Source organism: Podarcis pityusensis (assembly GCF_964106645.2).
Source record: "Podarcis pityusensis genome assembly, chromosome: 8".
Classification (NCBI taxonomy): domain Eukaryota; kingdom Metazoa; phylum Chordata; class Lepidosauria; order Squamata; family Lacertidae; genus Podarcis; species Podarcis pityusensis.
The window spans coordinates 46,092,159-46,116,296 of NC_138033.1; the positions used below are offsets into that span (position 1 = coordinate 46,092,159).

The 24,138-nt window shown below is 39.8% G+C and overlaps 1 protein-coding gene across 10 annotated transcripts; it reads right to left on the reverse strand.

Annotated features, from left to right (window-relative positions):
* Nucleotides 1-2,801: 2,801 nt before the first annotated feature.
* Nucleotides 2,802-21,906, reverse strand: TERB1 (telomere repeat binding bouquet formation protein 1). Of its 10 annotated transcripts, none has more exons than XM_081018053.1 (19): nucleotides 21,733-21,906; nucleotides 19,447-19,545; nucleotides 18,908-19,018; nucleotides 18,684-18,812; nucleotides 17,087-17,218; nucleotides 16,323-16,383; nucleotides 16,115-16,227; nucleotides 15,880-16,002; nucleotides 14,643-14,786; nucleotides 14,092-14,223; nucleotides 13,240-13,365; nucleotides 12,663-12,826; nucleotides 11,136-11,503; nucleotides 10,604-10,668; nucleotides 7,527-7,607; nucleotides 6,686-6,856; nucleotides 5,740-5,849; nucleotides 5,171-5,380; nucleotides 2,802-3,061 (listed from the first exon to the last, which is right to left on the reverse strand). In XM_081018053.1, the coding sequence occupies exons 2-19, from the start codon at nucleotides 19,478-19,480 to the stop codon at nucleotides 3,035-3,037; spliced, it is 2,301 nt and encodes a 766-aa protein (XP_080874179.1). In that variant the 5' UTR covers nucleotides 19,481-19,545; nucleotides 21,733-21,906; the 3' UTR covers nucleotides 2,802-3,034. The 10 variants fall into 10 exon arrangements, with proteins under 10 accessions (XP_080874179.1, XP_080874174.1, XP_080874182.1 ...); XM_081018047.1 differs by having other exon boundaries at nucleotides 2,803-3,061; nucleotides 5,740-5,852; nucleotides 21,733-21,904; XM_081018052.1 differs by having other exon boundaries at nucleotides 2,803-3,061; nucleotides 5,740-5,852; nucleotides 21,773-21,898.
* Nucleotides 21,907-24,138: the final 2,232 nt, after the last annotated feature.

A 24,138-nucleotide genomic window follows, 5' to 3' on the forward strand; every position in this document is an offset into this window, starting at 1 on the left:
GCCTTTCCCACGCGCAGCGCCGAGGACCCCGCGCGTCCTACCCGGTGCCGGGTCGCCGCCGCCGCCTCGGGGCCCTTTCTCCGCGCCCGACTCTCGTGGGCACGCTTGGCGCCTCCAGCAGAGTCTTCTCCGTGGGGCCAAGCGGCAGCTTCAAGGCGGCGCTCCTGCCCGACGAAGGGACGGGCGCTTCGTTCTAGTCAGGCAGCGTCCCGGACTCCTAAGGAGCGGTACCATATTCTGGACGATGAGTTCAAGCTTTTTGGGGCCGCCGCCCAGTGTTTGTGCGGAACAGGGACCCCTAGCGGAGACGGAGAGCGGCGCAGACTCTGCCGGCTACGCCCAGGCTTCGTAAAAGAACGCGGCGCAATTGTCGAGGCAAAATTGATTGGAAAGCTTGCATGTTCACAAATTGTGTATCGCTTCTACACTCATAAGCGGAGTCTAGGGAGGGATGCTGTCGCAGATGAGGGGTTGCCCCAAAGGTGCTGAAAACACCAGTTTCTGGGGAACAAGGGTGGGAGGGTGCTTCTGCGCTCGTGGTGATGTTTGCAGGCTTTCTAGTTGGCACGATGAGAGCAAACTGCAGGGCACTTCTTAGGTGAACATGCAGTGTATGGAACAGAAAATATTGTATGCAGTATGGAACAGTTGCATCATGTCATAACAGATAGTGTATTGTATGCAGTATGGAACAGTTCCTGGTAGCTTCGAGAACATCATGTCATAACAGATAGTGATATTGTATGCAGTATGGAACAGTTGCATCATGTCATAACAGATAGTGACGTGCGAATTCAAGCCTGCGTTAAGTTTGTAAACTATAACAGGCAAAGTTCTCAAGGCAGCTGTCAAAAAATTTAATGCGCCTCATTTGCAAATTTGCCCATTTGATGGAATGATTTAGAACTCAGGTGACAACTTCACCTTTTGACTGGGCGCAATACCAGCAAACATCACAACTGTCCCTGTAGGCAGGCTTGTTTATCAGGACTATCCCTGTATGCAGCAGGGCATATGGGGACTCAGACCCATAAATGGCAGCTTCTGGCCTGGCAGAGTTCCAAATCTTCCATCATAAAGCCAAAGCCCACCACAGGTGGCAGGGCACCACCAGCAGGGCAACCCAGGGGGTTTTGCGTAACTCCCCACAGGTGACCCTGCAAGGCTAACTGTAGGTAAAGTGGTGACCACTAAATGAGAATTAAGGATTGCTCACCAGGGTTAGAGGCTGGCCTCTAGATTAATGCCACATGAAACTGGCCTTACTGACCCTGTGTAAGAATCGGGTTGAGCTGTATACTTACTACAGGGAGCAGGGAAAGGGACCAAGTTCTAATATTGTGGCAATTCTTATATTCTTAGAGATTATAATCTTGCATTACTACTTCACTTTATTATAATTGCACCTGAACCTTTGGAAACCTAGACCGGGCACTCAGCTACATTGGCAAAGAAAAAATGCTTTATATGCACTGTTTATGCATTTTAACACTGTGACATCAGATGGTGTTGTGGAGTTCCGCTTTTGCTAACCCAATTTCTCATACATAGTTTGCAGCATGTTTAACTGAAACGCTTATTTGATGTGTCTAGATCCAGCCTTGAAATTAACTTCTTTTTCTTGTTCATTTTGTAGCAAAATATTTCTCAGAATGGGTGCGGACTTAAATTTGAGAGAATGGGGAGATATTGTTTGTAGAATATATGAGTAAAATCAGAGGAGAGATAGGAAATGGGGGGTGCCTATGGTTATCCTGTAGCAGTCTCAGGGGGACAGGGCACTGGAGGTTGGACATAGCAGATAAGGAAAAGATGGGATAGATAGGTGACAGATCCATCATCTGATTCTTCTCCCAGCCTATGGGATCTATGTTGCTCCATCAACCATCTGTTTAGAGATTTTTAAAGTATCAAGCAGTACAATTAATGCTTTTAAATAAGCAAACCATTCAGCCTGGTCAAGTCTGCAACCACCCACAATTTAATCTTGGATGAGGGAACTGACCTAGTATGTATTACAGAAACCTGGGTGGACAAGCTGGGGGTGCGATTGCTCTTACCCAGTTCTGTTCACCTGAGTATTTGGTTCAGAACCAGCATAGACTGATAGGTTGGGGGTTGCCATGATCCACACAGATTCCATCTCCTTCACCAGGAGGGCCCATGTGTTTGGAGAACAGATTTAAAGATACTGGATCAGAAACACAAAACTGGGATGCTACTGTTGTATTATGCACCCCACTGCCCAAAATTATCCCTGCCCAAGCTAGCAAAGTTGGTTTCTGGGGTGGTACAGGAGAACCCCAGCACTGTTGTTTTGGGGTATTTAAACATTCAAATGGGGACCACCTTCTGTGTACTTCTGTTTAGGACTTCATGGCCACAACCATGGGGTTGTCCCCATACATCACTGTCCCAATGTAAGTGGCAGGACATGTCCTATGCCTAGTCTTTGTGACAGGGCATTTGGGGATGGTGTTAAGAACCCTTCCCTGATATTCAAATGGTCCACACCTGAATGCTCTGGAGGATTTTCTAGCTGATAGATGGTGATTCTGTTGGAACTCAGGTTTCACTATGAAATGGCAGGATGGAAAGGGTAATAGTAGCAATGGCAGGGAAGGATAAAAAGGGGAAAACCAGATATACCTTAAATGCGTTTATCCACTGAGAAAGTGAAATGCCCTAATAAACACAAAATGCATATTTAAAGTATAATGATAAGTTTAGCAATAAACTTGTTTTTCATTTGTGTAGCATTTTCATATTTATTTTTAAAGAACATTTATATCCAAAGCAAGTAAAAATACTGTAAGATAGAATAGTTACCAACTTTCTTGATTATACATATTGATAAATTATATTCAACATAAATTTACTGATTAAAAGGACTTATAGCACACAAAATAATCAAGTACAAAATGGAGTACCCTCTTTAAAATAAAAATAATTATTACATTTTAAACAAACAAAAAAGAACCAACTTGTATGATGATCTTGTTTCCTTGACAGAATACACGTAACTTATAAGATGTCATATGTTTGTCTTGTTTTTATTTTTCTGTGAGAGAGAAGAGAAAAAAGGAAACTAGACAAGGCAAATGTCAGAGCATTGGCACAGACAAATATTTGTTATCAAGTTGTGATTCATATGGCTATACAGGCTGGACATATCAGGTGAGAGGAAGGTGTGTGAGAGAAGAATGTGGCTTTTTTAGAGCTCCAGCTCTGTCAGTACTTTATGTTGTGTTAGCAGTCAGAGTCAACATTTGCTTACCTGACAATTTATGAGACCCTGATAAGGGCGGTTTCTGCCATATGTTAGCTGCATGACCAACTGAGGAGAAAGCCAGAACCAGTTGCACAGAAAAGCAGAACTGCTGGGCTAGTTTTGGCAAGGGACATCTTCAACTGACAGCGCAGCGGACTTTCTTGTATGGAGAAGAAAATGTAAACTGGGTGCAGAGGAGTGGGAAGAGCTCCCAAGTTAGTTCTGGGAAGGAGGCATCCCAGGCTTAGAGCATCCACTTGTCAGGTGGCAATAGTAGTTTTGTGTAGAAAATTTCACAGGATGCCACAGTCCTGCTTTACATCTTGAATAACTTCAATCACCAAAGGAGAAAGGAACACTGGGCATAATTCCATTAAATGGGTGGAGCTAATCCAGGCCCTCTCAACAATTGTCTCATTGCTACAGTACAGATCAGGTGTCTCTGACTCCCGGTCAGTAACATTCTCCCTGCTGAAATACAGAAGGTTCCATTGGCATTTGCGTTTCACCAACTCTTGAAGACATACCTATTTGGACAAACATTTTCCTGCTATCCTGATTTGATTGCTGCTTTAACTGTTTTAGCTATTGTGCTGTTCTGATGGGCTTGCTTAGGTATATATTTTAATTATGGATGTTTTAATGTATAGTTGTGCTAATTATTTTAATTACAGGTCGCTGTATTTTTATAATTGGCTTTACAGTACAGTGGTACCTCTGGATACGAACAGGATCCATTCCAGAGCCCTGTTTGCATCCAGAGCAGAATACAACCCGCATCTGTGCGTGTGCGGATCGCGATTCGCCGCTTCTGCACATGCGTGTGACATATTTTGACTGTATGCGCATGCGTGAGCGGCGAAACCCAGAAGTAACGCGTTCTGTTACTTCCGGGTCGCCGCGGAGCGCAACCCGAAAACGCTCAACCTTAAGCAACTTCAACCCGAGGTATGACTGTTCTTATTTTGTTGGCTTTTATTCGCTTGAAAATGGCTGCTTACCCGGTCACAGGGTGGGTGGCTGTTGCAGCCTGTTGCACCAGGCCCCTCCCCCTTGGGAGCAACATCAGGGCTATGCAGCTGGCTGTGGGGGAATTCCCAGGCCAGCCACAGGAGATTGGTGGGCTTTCTCACCATAGGCTATTTGATTCCTGGCCAATCCAGCCGGGCCAGGTGGAGCCAATACACCCAACCCCAGGACAAATAAATGAAACATTTATTTGCTTGAGAACAGCCTTGGTATTTCTTCTTGAAATGAAATGTACTATCTAAATTCTTTTATGGTAATGGTCTCATTGTAATGAGAGCCAGTGTGGTGTAGTGGTTAAGAGCAGTGGACTCATAATCTGGTGAACTGGGTTTCATTCCCTGCTCCTCCACATGCAGCTGCTGGGTGACCTTGGGCTAGTCACACTTCTTTTAAGTCTCTCAGCGTCACTCACCTCACAGAGTATTTGTTGTGGGGGAGGAAGGGAAAGGAGAAGGTTAGCCACTTTGATACTCCTTAGGGTAGTGATAAAGCAGGATATCAAATCCAAACTCTTCTTCTTCATTGGTTATAAACAATAAAATTGATTGAAGTACAATCAATTAATATTATTGCAAAATACTATTGAGACCCAGTGATGATATTTGGGTTTAATATAACCATACTTTCATAGTTTACACTTACAGAAGTAAATGGCTACTTGGATTCAAGTTCTGGTTTTTACTCAGTGAAAGCCACTCCCATTGTAGGGACAAGTGTCATTATTTGCGCAGTCCTGCCTCCAACACTAATGGATAACCACCATCCACTGAAGAGAAATAATTATCAAACCCCGCCCAATGGTTCTTTCCTTTCCTCTCATTTTATCCCAAAGGTGTAAAATACTAGCACAAAATTAATCTGAAATATTACCTGTAAATGGCAGTATTTCTTAGCAAGGTCAACATTTGTCCTTCCCTTCTGAAATGGGTAAGTCCATAAAATTAAATTCCAATGATGGCCCATTTTCTTTACACCATCCAAAAGAAATCTTATTTCTTCTGATGTAAAATTTTTCCTAGTTCTCCGTTTGCTTTTTTCAACAGCTGCTGCAGGTATATCTGGCAGATGAATATCAGTTTCCTGCATCATTAATGAAAACAGTACACATTAGGCAGATGTGCCAGAGCTCAATGGTAACATGCATACAAGGAAATAAAGAAGGTCCTATGTTCAGTCCCAAGACCAACAAAAGCATTGTACAGGCATGTATTTCCCCAAAGTGGGGCTACCAGAGCTTTGGTTAAACTGTTTGTTTGTTTATTAACAATAGCTTGTGGTTTACGGATATCCTTTCACCAGTTATGAATAATATTTATCAGTGTGCTGAGGCCGGGTCTCAGTTTAGGCATTAACACTTATTACAAATAACACTGTCATATGTACTAGAACATATACACAAATGTTAACATGCAGAACATTTGTCATTGAGGTGTCCATACCCCATCTTTAAATGAGAAAGTATGATCTTCATTCAGATCCTGGTCTTTAAGCCTGTGTTTCTGTCGGATTATTTGTTTCTTTGAATATGCATCCTGTTTTGTTTGAAGATCTGCTGTTTGAAACAAAACATTTGCTTATTTAAAATTACTGAAAGTTATGGAAGAGAAAGGGCAGAGCTAGATTTCATGAGAGAAATGCAGGGCTCCCCAAATCCTGTGTTTTCCATCACAGCTATGGGGAACTTTTGGCCTTTCATATGTTGCTGATCTATGGCACTGGCTGTGCTTGTGGGGGCTGATGGAAGTTGTAGTTCAGCAACATCTGGAGGGCCAATGGTTCCACATACCTGCTTTATCATGATGCTAATGCTGGGATAGGCAGCCTTTGTAGGGCAGATTTCGTGGGCAGGCTTAACCCTTTTCCCAGCTGCTGAGACTCCCCTGCAAAGGTATCCCTGGACATGTTATTTTACTGCCCCTCCCCCCAGGTTTCATGATTAGTAGAAGCCTGGTTGCAATGAAAAATGAACCAGGGAGGGCTCTGGGAGGAGGAAAATCAGCTGACTTGGGGGATCTGTGGTTGAAGTCAGGAGATGACACATCCATTGAATTGAATTGAATTGAATATTGGCATATATTTGCATTCTAATTGCTTCTTTTATTTCTTACATTTCATTTTATTGTATTTTATTGTATTATAATTTAAATTATATGAAATATAATATAATAAAATACAGTATATAAAAAATTAAAAGGCAATAAATATATACCGGTAATTAAAAATCATACAGCGTATTGCACAGCATATTACAATTGCTGCAACAGGCAGAAAAATCATTAAGTGCCAAGACCCTCAGCAATTTTCAAGTGGTCGGGGGGGTGGGTTGGAAACCACTGGGCTTGAGCATGCTCCACATGAAATTTTATGAAAAATGATTACTATTACCATTACAGTCTGTAGAAGTATTCTTGCTAGAGATAATAGATCTTTTTATCTTCCTTTTATATTTCAGTTCAGTTTCTAGAGTAACTTTGTGTTGTTCACATAGATATTGACAAGACCGCAAAATCTTGCTAAAATTTCGGCTGTTTAAGGGAATTCCTACTGTTATGCAACCTGAAAGATATAGAATATTACTAAAATAACATGTGACTCTTTAGAAAACGCATTTTAAAAAGGATTTCAGGCTGAATTTTTCATATCTGTTTTTAGTAAATTGTGATTTACATATTCTGGTCTTTTCAGGTTTAACATCAGTAAATCTAGCAAGTACTTTTTGGGAATTCATTGGTGAACCTAATATTGAACCAGTAAATTGAATAATAGAATTGTAGAGTTGGAAGTGGCCTTGTTATTGCTCAAATATTCAAAATTGTGGAGTGGGATCCTTCTTTGCTTAGATTTCCAAAACAAAATTGCTAATTTTTAAGACACAATACAAAATGATTGCGTCTTTAAATGTAAAAATCTGGCAGTTTAAAGAAAAGAACTACAGTGGTACCTCAAGTTAAGAACTTAATTTGTTCTGGAGGTCCATTCTTAACCTGAAACTGTTCTTAACCTGAGGTACCACTTTAGCTAATGGGGCCTCCTGCTGCCGCTGCACGATTACTGTTCTCATCCTGAAGCAAAGTTCTTAACCCGAGATAGTATTTCTGGGTTAGCAGAGTCTATAACCTGAAGCGTCTGCAACCTGAAGCGCCTGTAACCCGAGGTACCACTGTATCTGTTAGTGTCTAGAAGCCTAATTTAGGCTTCTTACAAAACAGAACAACAACAAAATCACCTGTGCACTGCAACTCTGCTATTTTAGAAGCAGACAGATTACAGTTTATCCTCCTGCTTGTTATTCTTGAACATAATGGATCTATAAAAGAGAAATGTTATTGGATTAATATGAAACATATGGTTAAGAATTCAGATGTTATATTTTTTATGTAGTTATAGACCATAATAACACAAAATTAAGATAAAGATAAAAAAGAAGTTGCTAAACTAAGTTATTTAGCCAGCATACCAGATGAAATTTCTAAGGCATTAATTTGTTCCGTTGACAGTGATGCAAGAGCATGGAGTCCAAGTCCATAGCATCTAACATAGTTTCCAGAACTTCAAAATTTTATTACAATGTGTTGGAGGGACACGCAAGTACCCCTTTAGTTAAGGAGGGTAGCCAACAAAAAAGTCCAACATTATGTCTCAAAATTCTGTTTATAAAAATTACACCTGTTAGGGTACATCCATTATAGCATCAGCCTTAGCATCCAATTTTCAGCTTTGTGGAGCTTGAGTTACTATGACAGCCTTAACTCTGGTCTTAAAATAATTGAATATAACTGTGCTTATATTTTAAAGGCAACAGACATTTATATCATGAATAGTTTTAACAATAAAAAGTCATACTAGATTATGAAATTTAAGGCAAATTCATCATTGAATATGTGATGGAGTAATAGTATTATTCCTCACGGGCAAATATAGCATGCTTGGACAACATATAATGAACAATAAACATATAACATTTTGGCTTTGTTTAGATGTCATGCTAAACCATAGTTTAGCACCACATGCATTTTAGCACAACATGCATAAGCTATAGCATACTGCCTTCACGCACTGCCTTCATTTTTTCATGCAGCCAAGGATGAGTTTGTATGCTTTTGCTTTTGCTTCTGCTTTCAGTTGAACACAGATTGCCATGTCATCCATACCTGGAATTGTGGTCAATACTAACTATGCTGCTTAGTTTCCAGCAAGACAGCATCATAACCTGTGGTCTGAAGTTGGTATGTTTGTAGTGTATCTTGATTTCTGTAAGGCTTTTCACAAAGCCTTTCGTGGTATAATTGGGGAGAAGCTTGTAAAATGTGGGCTGGATGAAGTTACTGTTAAGAGGATTTTGTGGCTGGTTGACTGAGCAAACCTAAAGAGTAATCACTAATTGTTCCTCATCATCCTCGGAAAAGTGTGACAAGAGGGATGCCACAGGGTTCTGTCCTAGGCCCATCGTTGTTCAACATCTTTATAAATAACTTGGATGAAGCTACTGAGGAGATGCTCATCAAATTGCAGACACACCAAACTGGGAGGGGTAGCTAACACTGCAGAAGACAGAATCGGAATTCAAGATGACTGTAACAGATTGGAGAACTGGGCCATGAATTTCAAGAGAGACAAATGAAAGGTTCTAATAACCAGATGCACAAATATAAGATGGACAACTGTGAAAAGGATCTAAGGGTCTTAATAGACCACATGATTAACATGTGTGGTGCATGATCAACAGTTGATGCAGCAGTAAAAAAAAGCTAGTGTCCAGATGAAGGGAAGTAATAGTGCCTCTCTATTCTGCCTATGGAAGTGAGAGCTGGACCATAAAGAAGGCTGATCACCGAAGAATTGATGCTTTTGAATTATGGTGCTGGAGGAGACTCTTGAGAGTCCCATGGACTGCAAGAAGATCAAACCTATCCATTCTTCAGGAAATCAGCCCTGAGTGCTCACTGGAAGGACAGATCATGAAGCTGAGGCTCCAGTACTTTGGCCACCTCATGAGAAGAGAAGACTCCCTGGAAAAGACCCTGATGTTGGGAAAGATTGAGGGCACAAGGAGAAGGGGACGGCAGAGGACAAGATGGTTGGACAGTGTTCTCGAAGCTACCAGCATGAGTTTGACCAAACTGTGGGAGGCAGTGGAACACAGGAGTGCCTGGCGTGCTCTGGTCCATGGGGTCACGAAGAGTCGGACATGACTAAATGACTAAACAACAACAACAAATTCTGCCTTGGTCAGACAGCAACTGGAGTACTGTGTCCAGTTCTGGGCACCACAATTTAAGAAGAATATTGACAAGCTGGAATGTGTGCAGAGGAGGGAAACAAAGATGATCAAGGGTCTGGAAACTAAGCCTTATGAGGAACAGTTGAGGGAACTGAGTATGTTTAGTCTGCATAAGAGCCATCTTCAAATATCTAAAGGGCAGAGCAAGCTTGAAGTCCTGAACCAATGTCTTCAAGTTAGAAGAAAGGAGATTCTGATTAAACATCAGGAAGAAATTTCTGACATAAGAGCTGTGCAACAATGGAATGGACTCCCTTGGGAGGTTGTGGATGCTCCTTCCTTGGAGGTTTTTAAGCAGAAGTTGGATGGCCATCTGTCATGGATGCTTTAGTTGAGCTTCCTGCATTGCAGGGATGGGGGTGGATAATTAGATGAGCCTCAGGATGCCTTCTGACTCTACAGTGGTACCTCGCAAGACGAATGCTTCGCAAGACGAAAAACTCGCAAGACGAAAGAGTTTTTCGTTTTTTGAGTTGCTTCGCAAGACGAATTTCCCTATGGGCTTGCTTCGCAAGACGAAAAACGAAAACGTCTTGCAAGTTTGTTTCCTTTTTCTTAAAACCGTTAATACCCAGGGTGACTTCGAGGAGCAACTCATAGCACGCAGTGTGGTAGCCTTTTTTGAGGTTTTTGAAGACTTTGGTGATTTTGAAGACTTTGGGAAACCGTGCTTCGCAAGACGAAAAAACTCGCAGAACGAATTAATTTCATCTTGCGAGGTACCACTGTATAGTTTTATGAACCACAGTGTGTGGCTCCAGCCAACACAACAAACCACTTTTAACCAAATATAAAAAGCAAAAGGTTTTGACTGCTTCTTTTGGCTATGCAGGAGAGGAGAGAAGGGACCAAGTGCACAAGCCCAAGGCTTAGCATGATGTGCAAATGCAACCACTAAGTATGGTATATGGTAAAGATATATATGTGCTTATTTTTCATCCAGTTTAAAATAAACTAATTTCTAACAACGATCAATTTAGTAAAATGTCAGAAATTGAACACTATTGATTAACTGTACCTACCTGTATTTTGCACCAGCTGAGTTCTTCTTTTACCTACAATATCTGTCTGTTTACACAATAATTCACTAAAAGGATAAGAAAGACATTCTTAAAACTTGACCTAATATATATTTCATTGTGTTCTATCATGCTTCTCGACCCCCACAATTTCCCACATTGCACTGCAGTGAATAATGCTAACCAGGGAAAGGGGGGCATGTTTCATATCCACATTGAAGCTTGGGATAATTTTATTTATTGCCTGCATTTAACTGATATAAATCATTTTCTTACACTTCGCTTCAAATAAAAATTCTCAGGGTAGCTTCCATACATGAGGCTATTCAGTAGCCATGAAGAAGTTCAAAAGCTGAAAGTAAATGATTTCATTTTGAAAGAGGTCTACAGCTCCCTATATATTCCAGATGGAATTTCAGTCCATTAGAGTTCATGACAAAGTTTAATAATATTAAATGCAGTTTGCTAATTTGATTCACAATCAGGATTTAAAAGTATCAATTTAAAATTTTATGTAGGATCCAAGATACAATACCTTAGTTGTACTTCAGACTTGCTAGATTCACCAATAGTGTTTTTATCTGTAATATGTTTATGTTGGTGGGTCATGTTGGGTGTCCTCATTTTATCAGCTGCATGAAGATTAAGTTCATTTCGACTGGCTGACGCATCAGTTGGATTCCTATTGGCAGGCTTTAGAAATTCATTATTTGAATAGTCTTTTACAAATGTAGTAGCAATCGGTTTAGCAGACATAGAATCTAGTAATTGTTGGTTCACTTCTGTATGTGTTATGTCACTTGAATTTGGCTTGCTTGAATTTTCTTTAAGATGCATAGGGGTAATCTGCAGGATCACTTCTTTGGGAATATCATCAATTAATATTTGTCTTCTCACTTTTTTCTGTGTTTAAAAAAATAGCAATTGAAGGTCATACAAAATACATCCAGTGGGTGGGAGAGGGTGGAAAAACATGGAGGTTCAAGGCAGGGATGATCAACTCAGGGAGTTTACTTGACCTAGTTTCACACCTAGTCGTAAAAGCCAAACTTTGTGGGTTAGAATGAAATAACCACTCACACCCCATTACTTCTTTCATAATCTTATTTAACATTTCAGGTATGTATTTTTCCTGTGTTGTTTCCCTTTAAGTTGAAGTCAATTTTAATTTGCTGAACTCAGTACTTGTTTTTGACAATTGCATTTTGGTTCCACAATTTTAATATTACAGCATATATACTTTGAAGCAAGAAGTATTTGTCAAATTCAGGTCAAATTGTTGTTGTTGTCTTTTCATGTTCAAGTCCCTTCAAAATAAGCAGCTGAAAATACTGCATAAAAACAAGACTGGGGCATAAAAATAATGAAACCTAAGAAATCATCCAACACAAACAAGACTTAGCGTTCCAAAGCATTTCAGAATGTGTAAACAGATAAGGAAGATGTTTCTTCCTGTGATATCCTAACCTTCACCATAAAATTAAAATATTTTTTAAAATTTATAATTCACTACTGGAAATAACTGGAATTAAATTACTAAGGGAAAGCATGTGATCACAGAAGTTCATGTTGAATCACCATGACTATGTGGCTGAAGATGGGGGAGCAATAATTTTACAGGTGGGTAGGATATTTTATCTGAAGTACTATAAGTAGCTGAAATATGTTTGTTTGCATAACAGAGAATGGTCATGTTTGTGAATTTACACAAGCTAGGAATACTAGAATAGAAACAAACATCTTTAGCTAAAAAGTGAAGCCAAGACAGGATGGAAGCTTGAAAAAGGTGCTATTCCCCACAGAAGGCATACCATAAACTTGTTTTTGCTAGCCGTACCTTCTGCACTGACTGGGAGAAATAACCCAGATGATGAGATCCTCCTTCCACCACAGGAAAATAGGGGGGGGGGGACATTTTTTTAAAAAACCTACCAGACTTATGCTTCCCTTTTTATAATTCACTCAGACACCATTTTCTTTCATAGAACTATTCCTCTGTTTTTAACATACTGCATCCGTTCTTATTTTTTTTAAAAAAAAAACCCAAAAAACAAAGAACCACCTGTTGTTGGTCATTTTCAAGTCCTTCGATTCTACGCAAAATTTCTTTGGCTTTGTCCCAGTAGTCTTCAAGGATCATCTCTCTGTTCTGCCAATCAACCTTCAACTGTTCTGCATCATCCAGTTTTAATGAATGTTTTCCTAACTTCAGTGACAACTTCTCAGCTTTAGGAAAAGTTAGAATAAGGCAAGGTAAGCTGGCTTTATAAAAACAGAATTATATTTCATTCTACATGCCAAAGTCTTAAAATATTAGCTCCCAATGAGAGTGACTTATTTAAGATGTGTTTTATTTTGCCTTTTACATCTCTCTGCAGTATCTAAAGGACCTTATACAAATACAGCCCCAGACATACTTCCTTCATTAATATTTCTGCTTCATCAAGGGAAGATGGAAGCAAAAAGAGATCAAACTAACAAGTAGAAGAAAGTGGGAAGGGAAGCATAGAACAGAAGTTGATGATCTCTAACCTGGGTGAAATAGGAAATTTTGCAGACAAAGCTAATGGGCAAGAAGATATTCACAGATCTGCCCTTTAAGTTTTTTAAAACAGTAATGAAAATAATGATAATCTTACTGATCTGTTTGCAATTTTGCAGCACAAAGGTGGCAGCCTTATTTAGTTCTTCATCCTGCGATTCAGTTAGTGCCTGAATCATAAGTGGAAGGCCATTGTTCTTGACCAGAGCAAATTGATTTTCCTCTAAAAAAAAATACCATTAGTTTCTTGGAACATATTTGTCCAAACTGTACAGTTGTAACAGTATCTCTTACCATATTTAGAAGAATAAGCAATAAAATTACAATGGGATACAGTTATATTTAATTTTCAGCCCAACTTCAATTAGTCATATCTAGTTTATTTGCATATGCTCAGTAACATGCTGTAGTGTGACTTCATTTACATGAATCTGTCCTATTAGTTTTAATGGAAATATTGCATAGTGCCTTTTTAAGACTTCAGTGTTAAAGCAGAAATTTATACTTAGCTACCACTAATAACTCTAACTTGGCTTTGACAGTTGATTATCAGGATTTTGTAGAAGTTCCTAGATCCTGTACTAGAAATAACCACTAATGAAAAAGGTGCCTAATTATAATCCTATTTATAGTACAAAGCTAACCATGTTTACTTAAAAGTAAGTTTCACTGAGTTCAATGAGGCTTAGTCCCAGGTAAGTGGATATAGGATTGCCGCCTAAATGTAGTAAGTTTCAAAGTGATAAATTTTTTTATTTGTTATTTTATTTCAATGAGGGATAAAGCAGCTTGTTAAAACCAACCATGCATTACTCTAGCAACATCAGGTTTGGTATCTTCATAGGTTATTATTAAGCACAGTAATTGTGCACTGGAATTCTAATACAAACTGCATTTGAATGCAACATCTAACATGTTCAATTTAAGAAAGACAGAACCAGTATCCTACCGCAGCCATCTGTACAGTGTCCAAGGGTAAGTATAATACTATTTTTTTCTCCCGGATCCAGATGTTTGTAAGAAAGCAGTGTTAGGAGATTTGGCACAATATTATACCTTGGCAGGTTAATTCCAACAGCAGCTATTGGTACAAAATAAATTTAAAAGGAAAAAACACCCATTAAACTCAACATGCAGTAAAGAAACATACTTTTATAGAATGCCTGTTCCATCCTTTCTTCCAGTTATCTCGAGCTTTCATCCAATACCAGGTACAACACTTAACTACAAGATTTGTGAGGACTGGGAATTAGAAGAATTTGCAACTCCCTTCCCCTCCTTGCAGGATCCTTAACTTATTTTGATGATATTTAATGTTTGTCATGTTAATAAATAAAGTCAGAAGCCAAGGCAGATCCTGGTAATATAAGTAATGAATGATCTGAGAGTACCTAATCCTATAAGGAGGCATGGACCTAACTAGAGCCTGGATGCACCCTTACAAGTTTCACTTTCTGTTAAGATATTTATATAGAAAGATATTTCAATCTGTTCACTCACAGTTATCGGCAATACAGGCATCAATCGTTTTTGTCACCACTACGGCAAGTTTCGTGCTTGCAAGTGAATTGTGTCTCAATTTCACAAGAAGCTCATCCAAAACAGCTAATCCACCAACAGAAACAAAAAATTGCTGCATTCTTGCTTGAAGAAACAAAAACAAACCATAACAATTACCAGTCATGCTTCTCTCATAGTTTGCTTTAAGCTAAAGTTTTCCAGGCTTTCTGTCAAATGCAGAAGGTCTCCAGTTCAATCCCAAGCATCTCCAGGTAGGGCTGGGAAGGACCCCTGTCTGAAATCCTGGAGACACTCCAATGCAATGTAGATGATACCGAGCTAGGCAGATCAGTGCTTTGACTCAATGTAAGAAAACTTTTGTAAATTAATTTTAAGAGAAATTATTCACAAAAATTACTTTTATCTTGATCTCAATTCACCCCTTCTTCAAATTGTTTCCTGCAGCAACTATTCCATCTGGTTATTACAAACCCTCCAGTATTTCTCAGATGAAAATAGGGACATCCTATTCCATAATAATAATTTTACTATTTACACCCCACCCATCTGACTGGGTTGCCCCAGCCACTCTGGGTCGTTTCCAACGTATATAAAAACATAGTAAAACATTAAACTTTTTAAAACTTCCCTATACAGGGTTGCCTTCAGATGACTCGGAGATCAGATAATTCCATGCCCTCCAAAATTTCTCTGATAAAAATAGGGACATCTAAGGAAAAAGCAGGACATTCTGCCGGCTTCTGTAAATCCGGCATTGTCTCCGGAAAATAGGAACACTTGGAAGGTCTGTTATTATATAACACTATGAAAGAGCTGGTACCTGAATGTACTGTTTTTCCTCTGAGTTCTCTGTTTTGTATCAAGACTGAAAGCCATTATTTTAAACTCTAAACTGCCCTGAATGCTTTGGTAGAAAAGCAACATATATATATTTACTATTTTAACAAATGAATATATAGTGATTTCTAGAAAATGCAATACAAGCTAGAGAGGATGTGTCAACTCACTATGCCATGGAAAAGCCCTGCCCTCCTCTCTTTAAAGCAATACCTGGTTCCACTGTAAGTTCTAGAATTTGAAGATGATAATATCACCAAAGTAGTTGCCCTATTTCTGTGCAGAAGATGCATGAAATTAAGCACTAGAAATGGCAAAAGAAATCCCAGCAGGCTTTTCACAGAAAAATAATGTGCTGGTACAATGGTTAGATACTTACAATTATTTGCAACTGTGAGCCCAATGAATGAACATACTGGGCGAACTATCTCAGGCTTTATACTACTTTGCAGCCAGTCTTTTGCATGAGGAAAAACCAAACTGCAAAATTTCTGATTCTCCTCTGTTGGTGACAAAACAATGACACACTTAGATCTGCATTGAAAAATACTTGTATTTTTCCTCACTGCCATCAAACAAATAATGAAAGGAAATGTTTAACAACAAAAAATTACCATTCTGGGGATTATTTACACTTGCACAGAGAGCACTGCAAGTTGAAGACCACAGATGATATTCGTTAATTTTTTGATCCAAAAGTTTCACATCACATACTGAAAGACTTGTTCTGTTAGGAAATTAAAACAAAAACATAACAAATAGCAATTAAAGCTTGGGGGAGGAATTTTCAGTTTAGTACAACATTCTTGCTTTATTACTTACCTGAATAATTGAAGCAGAGCATTAAGGCAACCAGACTCTCTTGCACACATCTGCCCACGCTCTATAAAATGACCACATTTTGGCATGTAAAGATTTAAAATAAAATATATGAAGTATTTCAAATATCAAGCGATCAATAATTCAGTGAAATCTTAGAAGTGTTTCATACATTATGTGGTATGAAACATGCTTGTCACTGAGGGCCTCTTTAGACACTTTTTATTGTGCACTCGTGACAATTTGTGCTCATGATGCTAGCAGGGTGGTCATAAGTGATCTTACTTTGTGAGGGGTAAACTACAGTACCCAGAATTCTTTATGGGAAAAGGTATAGTGTGTACACAGCATGGTAGCATTGGGGAAGCATCTCAGAAACAACTAAAACAGAGTAAATCAACCAGTAATGCACTTTATTGTGTCAAGGATATGTTGCTGAATACACCCACAATCAAGCACATGTCTGCAGGGGCCCTGAGTATACACCCTGAAGGGAATAGGTGCTAAACTTAAAATGTAATATATGAAATATATAGACCATAGTGATTTATGCACTGCTGAAGCTGAGCGTATCCTTAGAAAATATAGTAGTTAAACTTGCTTGAGTACCTGTGAATGGCAATAGGATTTATAAGCACATATCTGTGAATGTAAGTCTAATTGACCTAATTGCGGTTAATATTCATCTGGAGGCTACTCATCATAATTTAAATTGTGTTTGTGTGTGTGTAACTGCAATTTCCTTACATGCAGCGGGGGGTACTTACTGTTATTTGAAACCAGTGCTATTAAGAAATAAACAGACATTCTTTTCAAATTCACACTGGAATCATTATTAGTTAGGTGTCTGTGAAGGTCTTCAAATGATCCAGAAGTGCATAACGTCTGTTGGCAGAATACTGAAACAAAATAGATATTCCTCTGAGAAATTTATGTGTTATATTACATTAAATTTAATAAAGCAAATAGAATCAAACTTTCTTATAAATTCTACAGTAATTGTAGGTATCTGTATCAGTCTGTTGGAGGGAGGGATTCAAATAATAGTAGCCCTTGGAGATTAAAAAATCTCAGTGTTGCCATTTTAATGACAGAGTTGTGTCCATTTCTTCTTTTGTATAGACACTGACCTATTTCTACTGACTGCCAAAATATTTTTTGGCTACAAGGTGGGTGAAACTCAGAGCAGGGGACACTTAAGGAACATACGTAACAGTGGGGGGTGAGACATTTATACACAACTTGTCCCAATGCTGTTCAAAATCTAAATGAACCCACTGGAAGTGGTTATTTGTAGTACACTGATGACACCCATCTCCGTTTCTCTATATTATCTGAATGTACAAGCCTTTAACTGATGTTTGGATGTGGTGGTGTGATAATGAAGACTGAATCCTGATAAGATGGAGACTCTATGGACAGAGGTGTCCTGCCTGGTGGGGCAGAGCCTCAGTGCTAGCTTCCTGCCAAGAGTGCTGCCACTGCAAGAGGAGAAGGGGCAAGGCAGCGAGAGGTCAAAATGATGCAGGCACACTGGTGGAACAAATCCCAAACTTCCACTCATGAACGTAAGAAAATAAGCAGAGCCTGTTGTGCCAGGCCAATTACCCACCTAGTCCAGCATCTTGTTTTCATAGTGGCCAACCAGATGTCTGAGGAAAACCAGCAAGCAAAACCCAAGCACAAGAACGTTTTGTCTTCCTGTGGGTTTCCCACAACTGGTGTTTAGAAGCATTATTGCCATAGCCTTGTCTGCTGTTTGAAGTTTTGTTTCTCAAACCAACTTCCTGCTGATTAGAGTCCTTAAGATGTTCCTAATTCATCCCTAGCCAGGATATGAACACTTTAGCATAAGATAAAGAATCCCTGCACCATCAACACATAAATGAATGAAACTGCACTGATGTGAACAGTTAGTGGGGAAAGAGCTGTGAAATGCATGGGAAATGGGGGAAGAACTTCACTGAAGGTGGCAATGTGAATACAGCCTAAGAGTGTGTTTTTACCAGCTTTGGCTGGTGCACCTGTTCCTGAATACGCACAGCTTGACCACAGGAAGCTATATATTTGTAACCTCAGTATTAGATTACTGCAATGTGCTCTATGTGGGGCTGCCCTTAAGATTGCTTCGGAAGCTGCAGCTAGTTCAGAATGCCATGGGTAGGTTGAAAGGGGAGCATGTAATGCACCTATTGAAGAAGCTGCACTCACTGCCATTTTGCTACAGAGTCAAATTTAAGCTTTTGTTGTTAGTATATGTACTTGAAAACTATAGTCTTTTGCAGAAATGAAGCAAAACATGAAAACTTAGTATCTTCAAATGTGATAATATAATGATATGAAAAGAATACAATTGTGCATTACCATTATTCTCAGCTAAACCTCCTAATGTAAATAAGGCAGCTTCCTTTACCATGCTGTGCACACTTGACTTTGCAAGGTTATATACAAACATCAAACCACCTATTTCTCGAAAATAATCACTTGCATCACCTAGAAAAGACAAAAACAATGGGGAAAGTGTCAGCTTTTAAAGGAATATATTTTAATAAAACATGGAGCAATGCAACTAGAACTCAACATCTTACTGTTTTGTTGACAGGCCGAATAAATAGTAACCAATGCCTCTTTCTGAGTAGTAGGATGATCCATTTGATATTTTAGACATTCAAGTAGTAAATTCAGATCAGTTTTCATCTCTATAAGGATAAAGCAAATAGCTTTTCAAATTATTTTACATTTTATTTTCATACACAATTAAAACTGCTGATTAATTAACAGCCAGAATCCCATTACCCTTGGCAATCCCAACAGAGCTGGCTCAGAGTCCAGTAGATTCTGTGCTAGCCCCTTTCCCAGCCCCAAAAACTACATTTTGGGAGTTTCCACTGGCTACCACCAGTTAGGTGAGCACATTGAGCACTCCCCATTTATGGGGTTTCTCAGTGACATATGTCAGTGGAGTCAGGCAGTGCTAGGCGGAAGGACATCTCCAACACTGTAGATCAGGTGCTTGGATTTCTGCAAAAGACTATATCTTTTTCTTACTTCCATTTGAAGATTAGCCTGGCAGACTGCTAAAATAATGAAAAGTAACATGGATATAAAATAATTTTGGCATATTTACCACATGGTATTTTCTGATCTTTTTCATTTTCCATTTTGACTGTATTGTTTTCCTTAGCCTTTAACTGCAAAACAGAGGCGGGGCGGTTGTTCACTGTCTCTGTTATCAAAGCACAATTTTGGATTTTTAAAAAGAAAATTAAGGAAAGTAAATTCAGTTTAATAAAATCTGACATTTGTATTAATGTTGATTACCACTTCTACAGGAGCACAACATACTCAAGATCACCTAACATGCATGCATAATATACGAAGAGATGAAAAGTAAATAATTTTTATTCACCCTTCATGGATGGTGTGGCACATCTAGTTTATCAGTGTTTAGAACCAAACTGAGGAATTACTCCAAATTAATAAGCACATACTGCAAATAGATAATTTTATTTACCGTATTAAATTTTTTCCCACCCTTCTGTCCATATGAACGTAGAGTGGCATTAAATCTACTAATCTAAAAACAAATTTGAGATTATTAGCATCTTTATAGAGTGTTTTGAGAGAAACAAATAGTTTCTAAAAGTTTCTGTTAAACTTCTGGAACTAGTGTCTTTGCCCAACCCACTGGCAAGTAAAGTTGTAATTATTTCGAAGAGCATGAAGAACAAGAGCTGGCAAAAACACACTTTAATCTCCTGAATTTGTACAGCATATTGCCACCACAATATTAAATATAAAGTCTGCAACATATTTTACAGAGACAGTAACCATTTCGTTGCGTGGGGGGAGTGTCCATCAGTCACCACTTAAAAGAACAGAGGGTCTGTTTTTATTATGGTATAAGTGTTTGTAGAGCAGAGGTTACTTCCATATTATTGAGGTTTAAATAATAATAACTTTTACAATAAAGAAATAAACTTTTTTTTGCTACTCTATTTAGTCTAAGTGGATTCATGTACCATCTTGAGAACGTTCTCAAGTTAAGCTCTTGTGTTCCTGAACTTAATGACTTTAAGATCTATAACTGATTGGCCTGGAAGTTGATTTACTGATTCTTCACTCATGTATCTGAGAGAAGCCTGTCGTCTCTCAGCCTGACCTGCTTCAGAGGCTTGTTCTGAAGCGAGGCAACCCATATACACATTGTCTTATGTGTGGTGGGTGGGGTCAAGACAAATAAGTGAATATTCCTGCATTGCAGGGGGTTGGACTAGATGACCCTTGGGGGTCCCTTCCAACCCTACAATTCTCTGAAACACAAAAATAATAAAAACATGTTCGGAAGGGTAGCTATGAAAAGTCCTCTGCAGCAAAAAAAACCCCAGCCATGTCTTCTGGCACTTTAAGGACTAACAGATTTATCATGATTCACATAATAATGCTGTATAGAATAACGTGGAATTGTAAGTCTATTATATTTATTCGTGGTGCTTTTAAATGCGAGGCAATAAATGAAGGAATACTTAGCAGGGAAGGAACAGGAAAGTGGCAGCGACTTTCTCCCTTTCCCCCTTTCTGACAGGAACCTGCCCATGGGCGCAGTCAGGATTTATCTGGGATGGGGGGAGGGGGGCAGAACCGAGTTATCCGCCACGCAATTAGTCAGTTGCGAAGTATTTCTATTTATTTACTTGATTTAGGGGTCCCCCTAAATGTACGCTCATGGACCTGCCGTTACGCTGAAAAGGCATCCCAGGCTGAGGGGGGGAGAGTGCCCCGACTGACACATCATTATCGTAGCACTGGCGGCGCCCCTCTAAGCAGAAGAGGCTTCTCCTTTTCGCAGCCAAGGCGACGACACTCCGCTCAGTAAAAGGAGATACTCGCTATCTGGGAAGCCTGGCAAACGCCGCTCCCCGGTCCCCCCCCCCCACCGGTCCCGCGAGCGGCTAAACCTGAAAACTCACCGGCCGAGTTTTTCCCGCCTAAATGAAACTCCGTTTGTGAGGAGAGGTGGTGGGCGAGCGAAGGAGCCGCTCAGCCCGAGCGAGCGCCGCCTCATTTATTACCCCCTTCCCCCGGCACGGTTTGCCTCAGCTGCGGCGCCGAGCCTCGGCTTCATTGCTTCTTTTGGAGCTGAGCGCTCCCACCTGGGCCAAGCGGGCTCAGCTGGTGGGCCGCCTCCCATTAGGGAAATAAAACACTTGTCATAACCAAATTATGAGCTGGATATTAAACTGAGGCTGCAATCCGAAACATGCTTTACTGGAGAGAAAAAAACCCGTACAAACCTTAAGGCTTCAAAAGTCCGATAAGGTGTACTTTGCGTGTAGGATGGAAAGACCTATCATATAATATATACTACTGTTTTTCCTTTCAGAAATCTTAAAAGGTGTAGAACACCCTCCACCCCAAAACGCACTTTATCTCTATTCCTTCTTCAGTATTACTTTTCTGGTGGCATCCTCATCTCTTGAGACTTGAGGGATCAGAGGCTCCAGGCATCCCGAAACTCAGCCCTCCAGTTGTTTTGGGACTACAACTCCCATCATCCCTAGCTAACAGGACCAGTGGTCAGGGATGATGGGAATTGTAGTTCCCAAACAGCTGGAGGGCCGAGTTTGGGGATGCCTGGGTCAGACTCTGCAAGAGACTCTTCTGCAGTCAGCACTCTCAACTAGATTAATTTTTTTTTTTTAAATTGGGAGATTAGGAATGCTCTGAGAAGTAAATGGGTACAAATCAAAATCACGTTAGTACAAAATATCATGTGTACTACACACACTAACAGATACCAAAAAAGTCAGAAGTGAAACATTAGAACCTCCTTGAGCCCACAGGAGAGAGCTAGTTTTTCTTCTTCGTAAACCTGCTACACCTCTAATCACACCCCTACCATTGTCATGAAGTAGGTCACATTTCAGAAGGGCCAGCATAGAATTAGCTCGATTCAATTTTTATCCTACATTTAGTCCCAAAAACTCAAGATCTCTCCCCACACCTCAGTCTCACTCCATATTTAATGTCTTGGGTAAGGTTACCAGATTTTTTCCAGTGAATCTGGGGACACTTTTCAATTTCCTACTAGATAGATTTTGTCAGGGGACTGATTTGTAAATCCGGGGACTGTCCCCAGGAAAAGGGGACGTCTGGTAACCTTAGTCTTGGGGGATAAAAGTCCTAGGGTAGTTCTCATCCTGCCTCTGCACACTCACTGGAAATGCCCCTGAAGCTTAACTTCAGTGCTGAGGTTTAGGCTCAAGGAATCAGAATGTAAATTGTTCATTTTACTTGCTAGCCTGTGCCATTTTTTTTTAATTGTGCTCCCTTCCCATCAGTAACATTTACCATAAGTTTCATGCCCTACTGTTGAGCTTCAAGAGGCATGGAGTGGTGCAGTTTTAGAATGCAGACACAGCTCTGGATCTAAGCCAGAAAATCAACACCTGCTTTCCAGTATTTTAAAACCACCACGTCACCCCACAGATTTTTTCAGGAAGGGGGTCACTTCAGAGGTGTTTTTTAGATATGGGAATTATTTCACCTCATATCAGACTTCCAGGTCTACTAGTTGGTGAGGAAGTAATTAACGTGCCATCCAGCCGTATTGGTTTGTCCATGAAAAATAAGGTGTACAAGTAATGCATGCACATGCACAAAGGTGCCTAATTCACATGAACAAAGATCACACATGAAAATGCCTCGACTGAAAAGCAGGGTGAGGCAATCCACAAGCATTGATCTTTATTGGGTTGTTTTCACACATTTATTTTAAACACCAAGTGATAAAAATCCATATGTGAACACAAAGGAGCCACCTCTGCAACAGTGATAAGTTCAATTCACACAAAGCACTGGAACTGCAAGCAGATGGTAAATATTAAAATCTCATAAAAACCTGCTCACCAAATAAAACATTTCATTTTACCTACTTAGTATGCTTTTTGCGTTAACAGAGCCAATACTATTAGCTATAGTTGACATGTCCAGCATGCCACAGCACCAAATCACTGTTTGGCTTACAAGCATGAGCCCCTTCCTAGAATGCTGTTTCAAAATTGACATTAAACCCATGGAAGGGATTATCCCAAATCATATACTGTATTTCCTTGTTTTTGCCTGCCTGTAAATTGGGTAGTGAATAATATGTAATCTTACATCACACTAGATCAGGCTTCCTCAACCTCGGCCCTCCAGATGTTTTTGGCCTACAATTGCCATGATCCCTAGCTAGCAGGACCAGTGGTCAGGGATGCTGGGAATTGTAGTCTCAAAACATCTGGAGGGCCAAGGTTGAGGAAGCCTGCACTAGAACTAAAATCCATGTCAATTGATTTGTAATTCTTTTAAACTTGCCTTTGATCCCATGGAGCTTCAGGGCAGTTTAGAACAATCTTAAACTAGGGTACCTCCTCTTGTACAAAGTAACACCAGTGTACCTGCCAAGTATGATTCCCCACCGCCAATAAATCCAATTCTTGAGCAGTCTCCTCTAATTCACTGGAACTAATACTAACATGATCACGTATGTTTGTACAAACCATCTTCAAGTCCAAGTCTTTCAACTAATCCCAGGAAAACATATTTAATCCTTTCCCCAGCAACATTACAGATACTAACAACTGAACTAACAGTGGTGCCCCGCAAGACGAATGCCTCGCAAGACGGAAAACCCGCTAGACGAAAGGGTTTTCCGTTTTGGAGGTGCTTCGCAAAACGAATTTCCTATGTGCTTGCTTCACAAGACGAAAAGGTCTTGCGAGTTCCTGCGGGGGTTTTTTCCTCCCCCCCCTTTTTCCCAAGCCGCTAAACCGCT

Coding starts and splice junctions, on each gene's coding strand:
- TERB1 (XM_081018047.1), bottom strand. CDS start 19,480: ATGGAAAATGAAAAAGATCAGAAAATACCATGTG. Junction 16,003..16,114: donor TGTAAATAATCCCCAGAATG/GTAATTTTTTGT, acceptor TGTCACCAACAG/AGGAGAATCAGAAATTTTGC. Junction 3,062..5,170: donor AGAAATACTGCCATTTACAG/GTAATATTTCAG, acceptor TCTCTCTCACAG/AAAAATAAAAACAAGACAAA.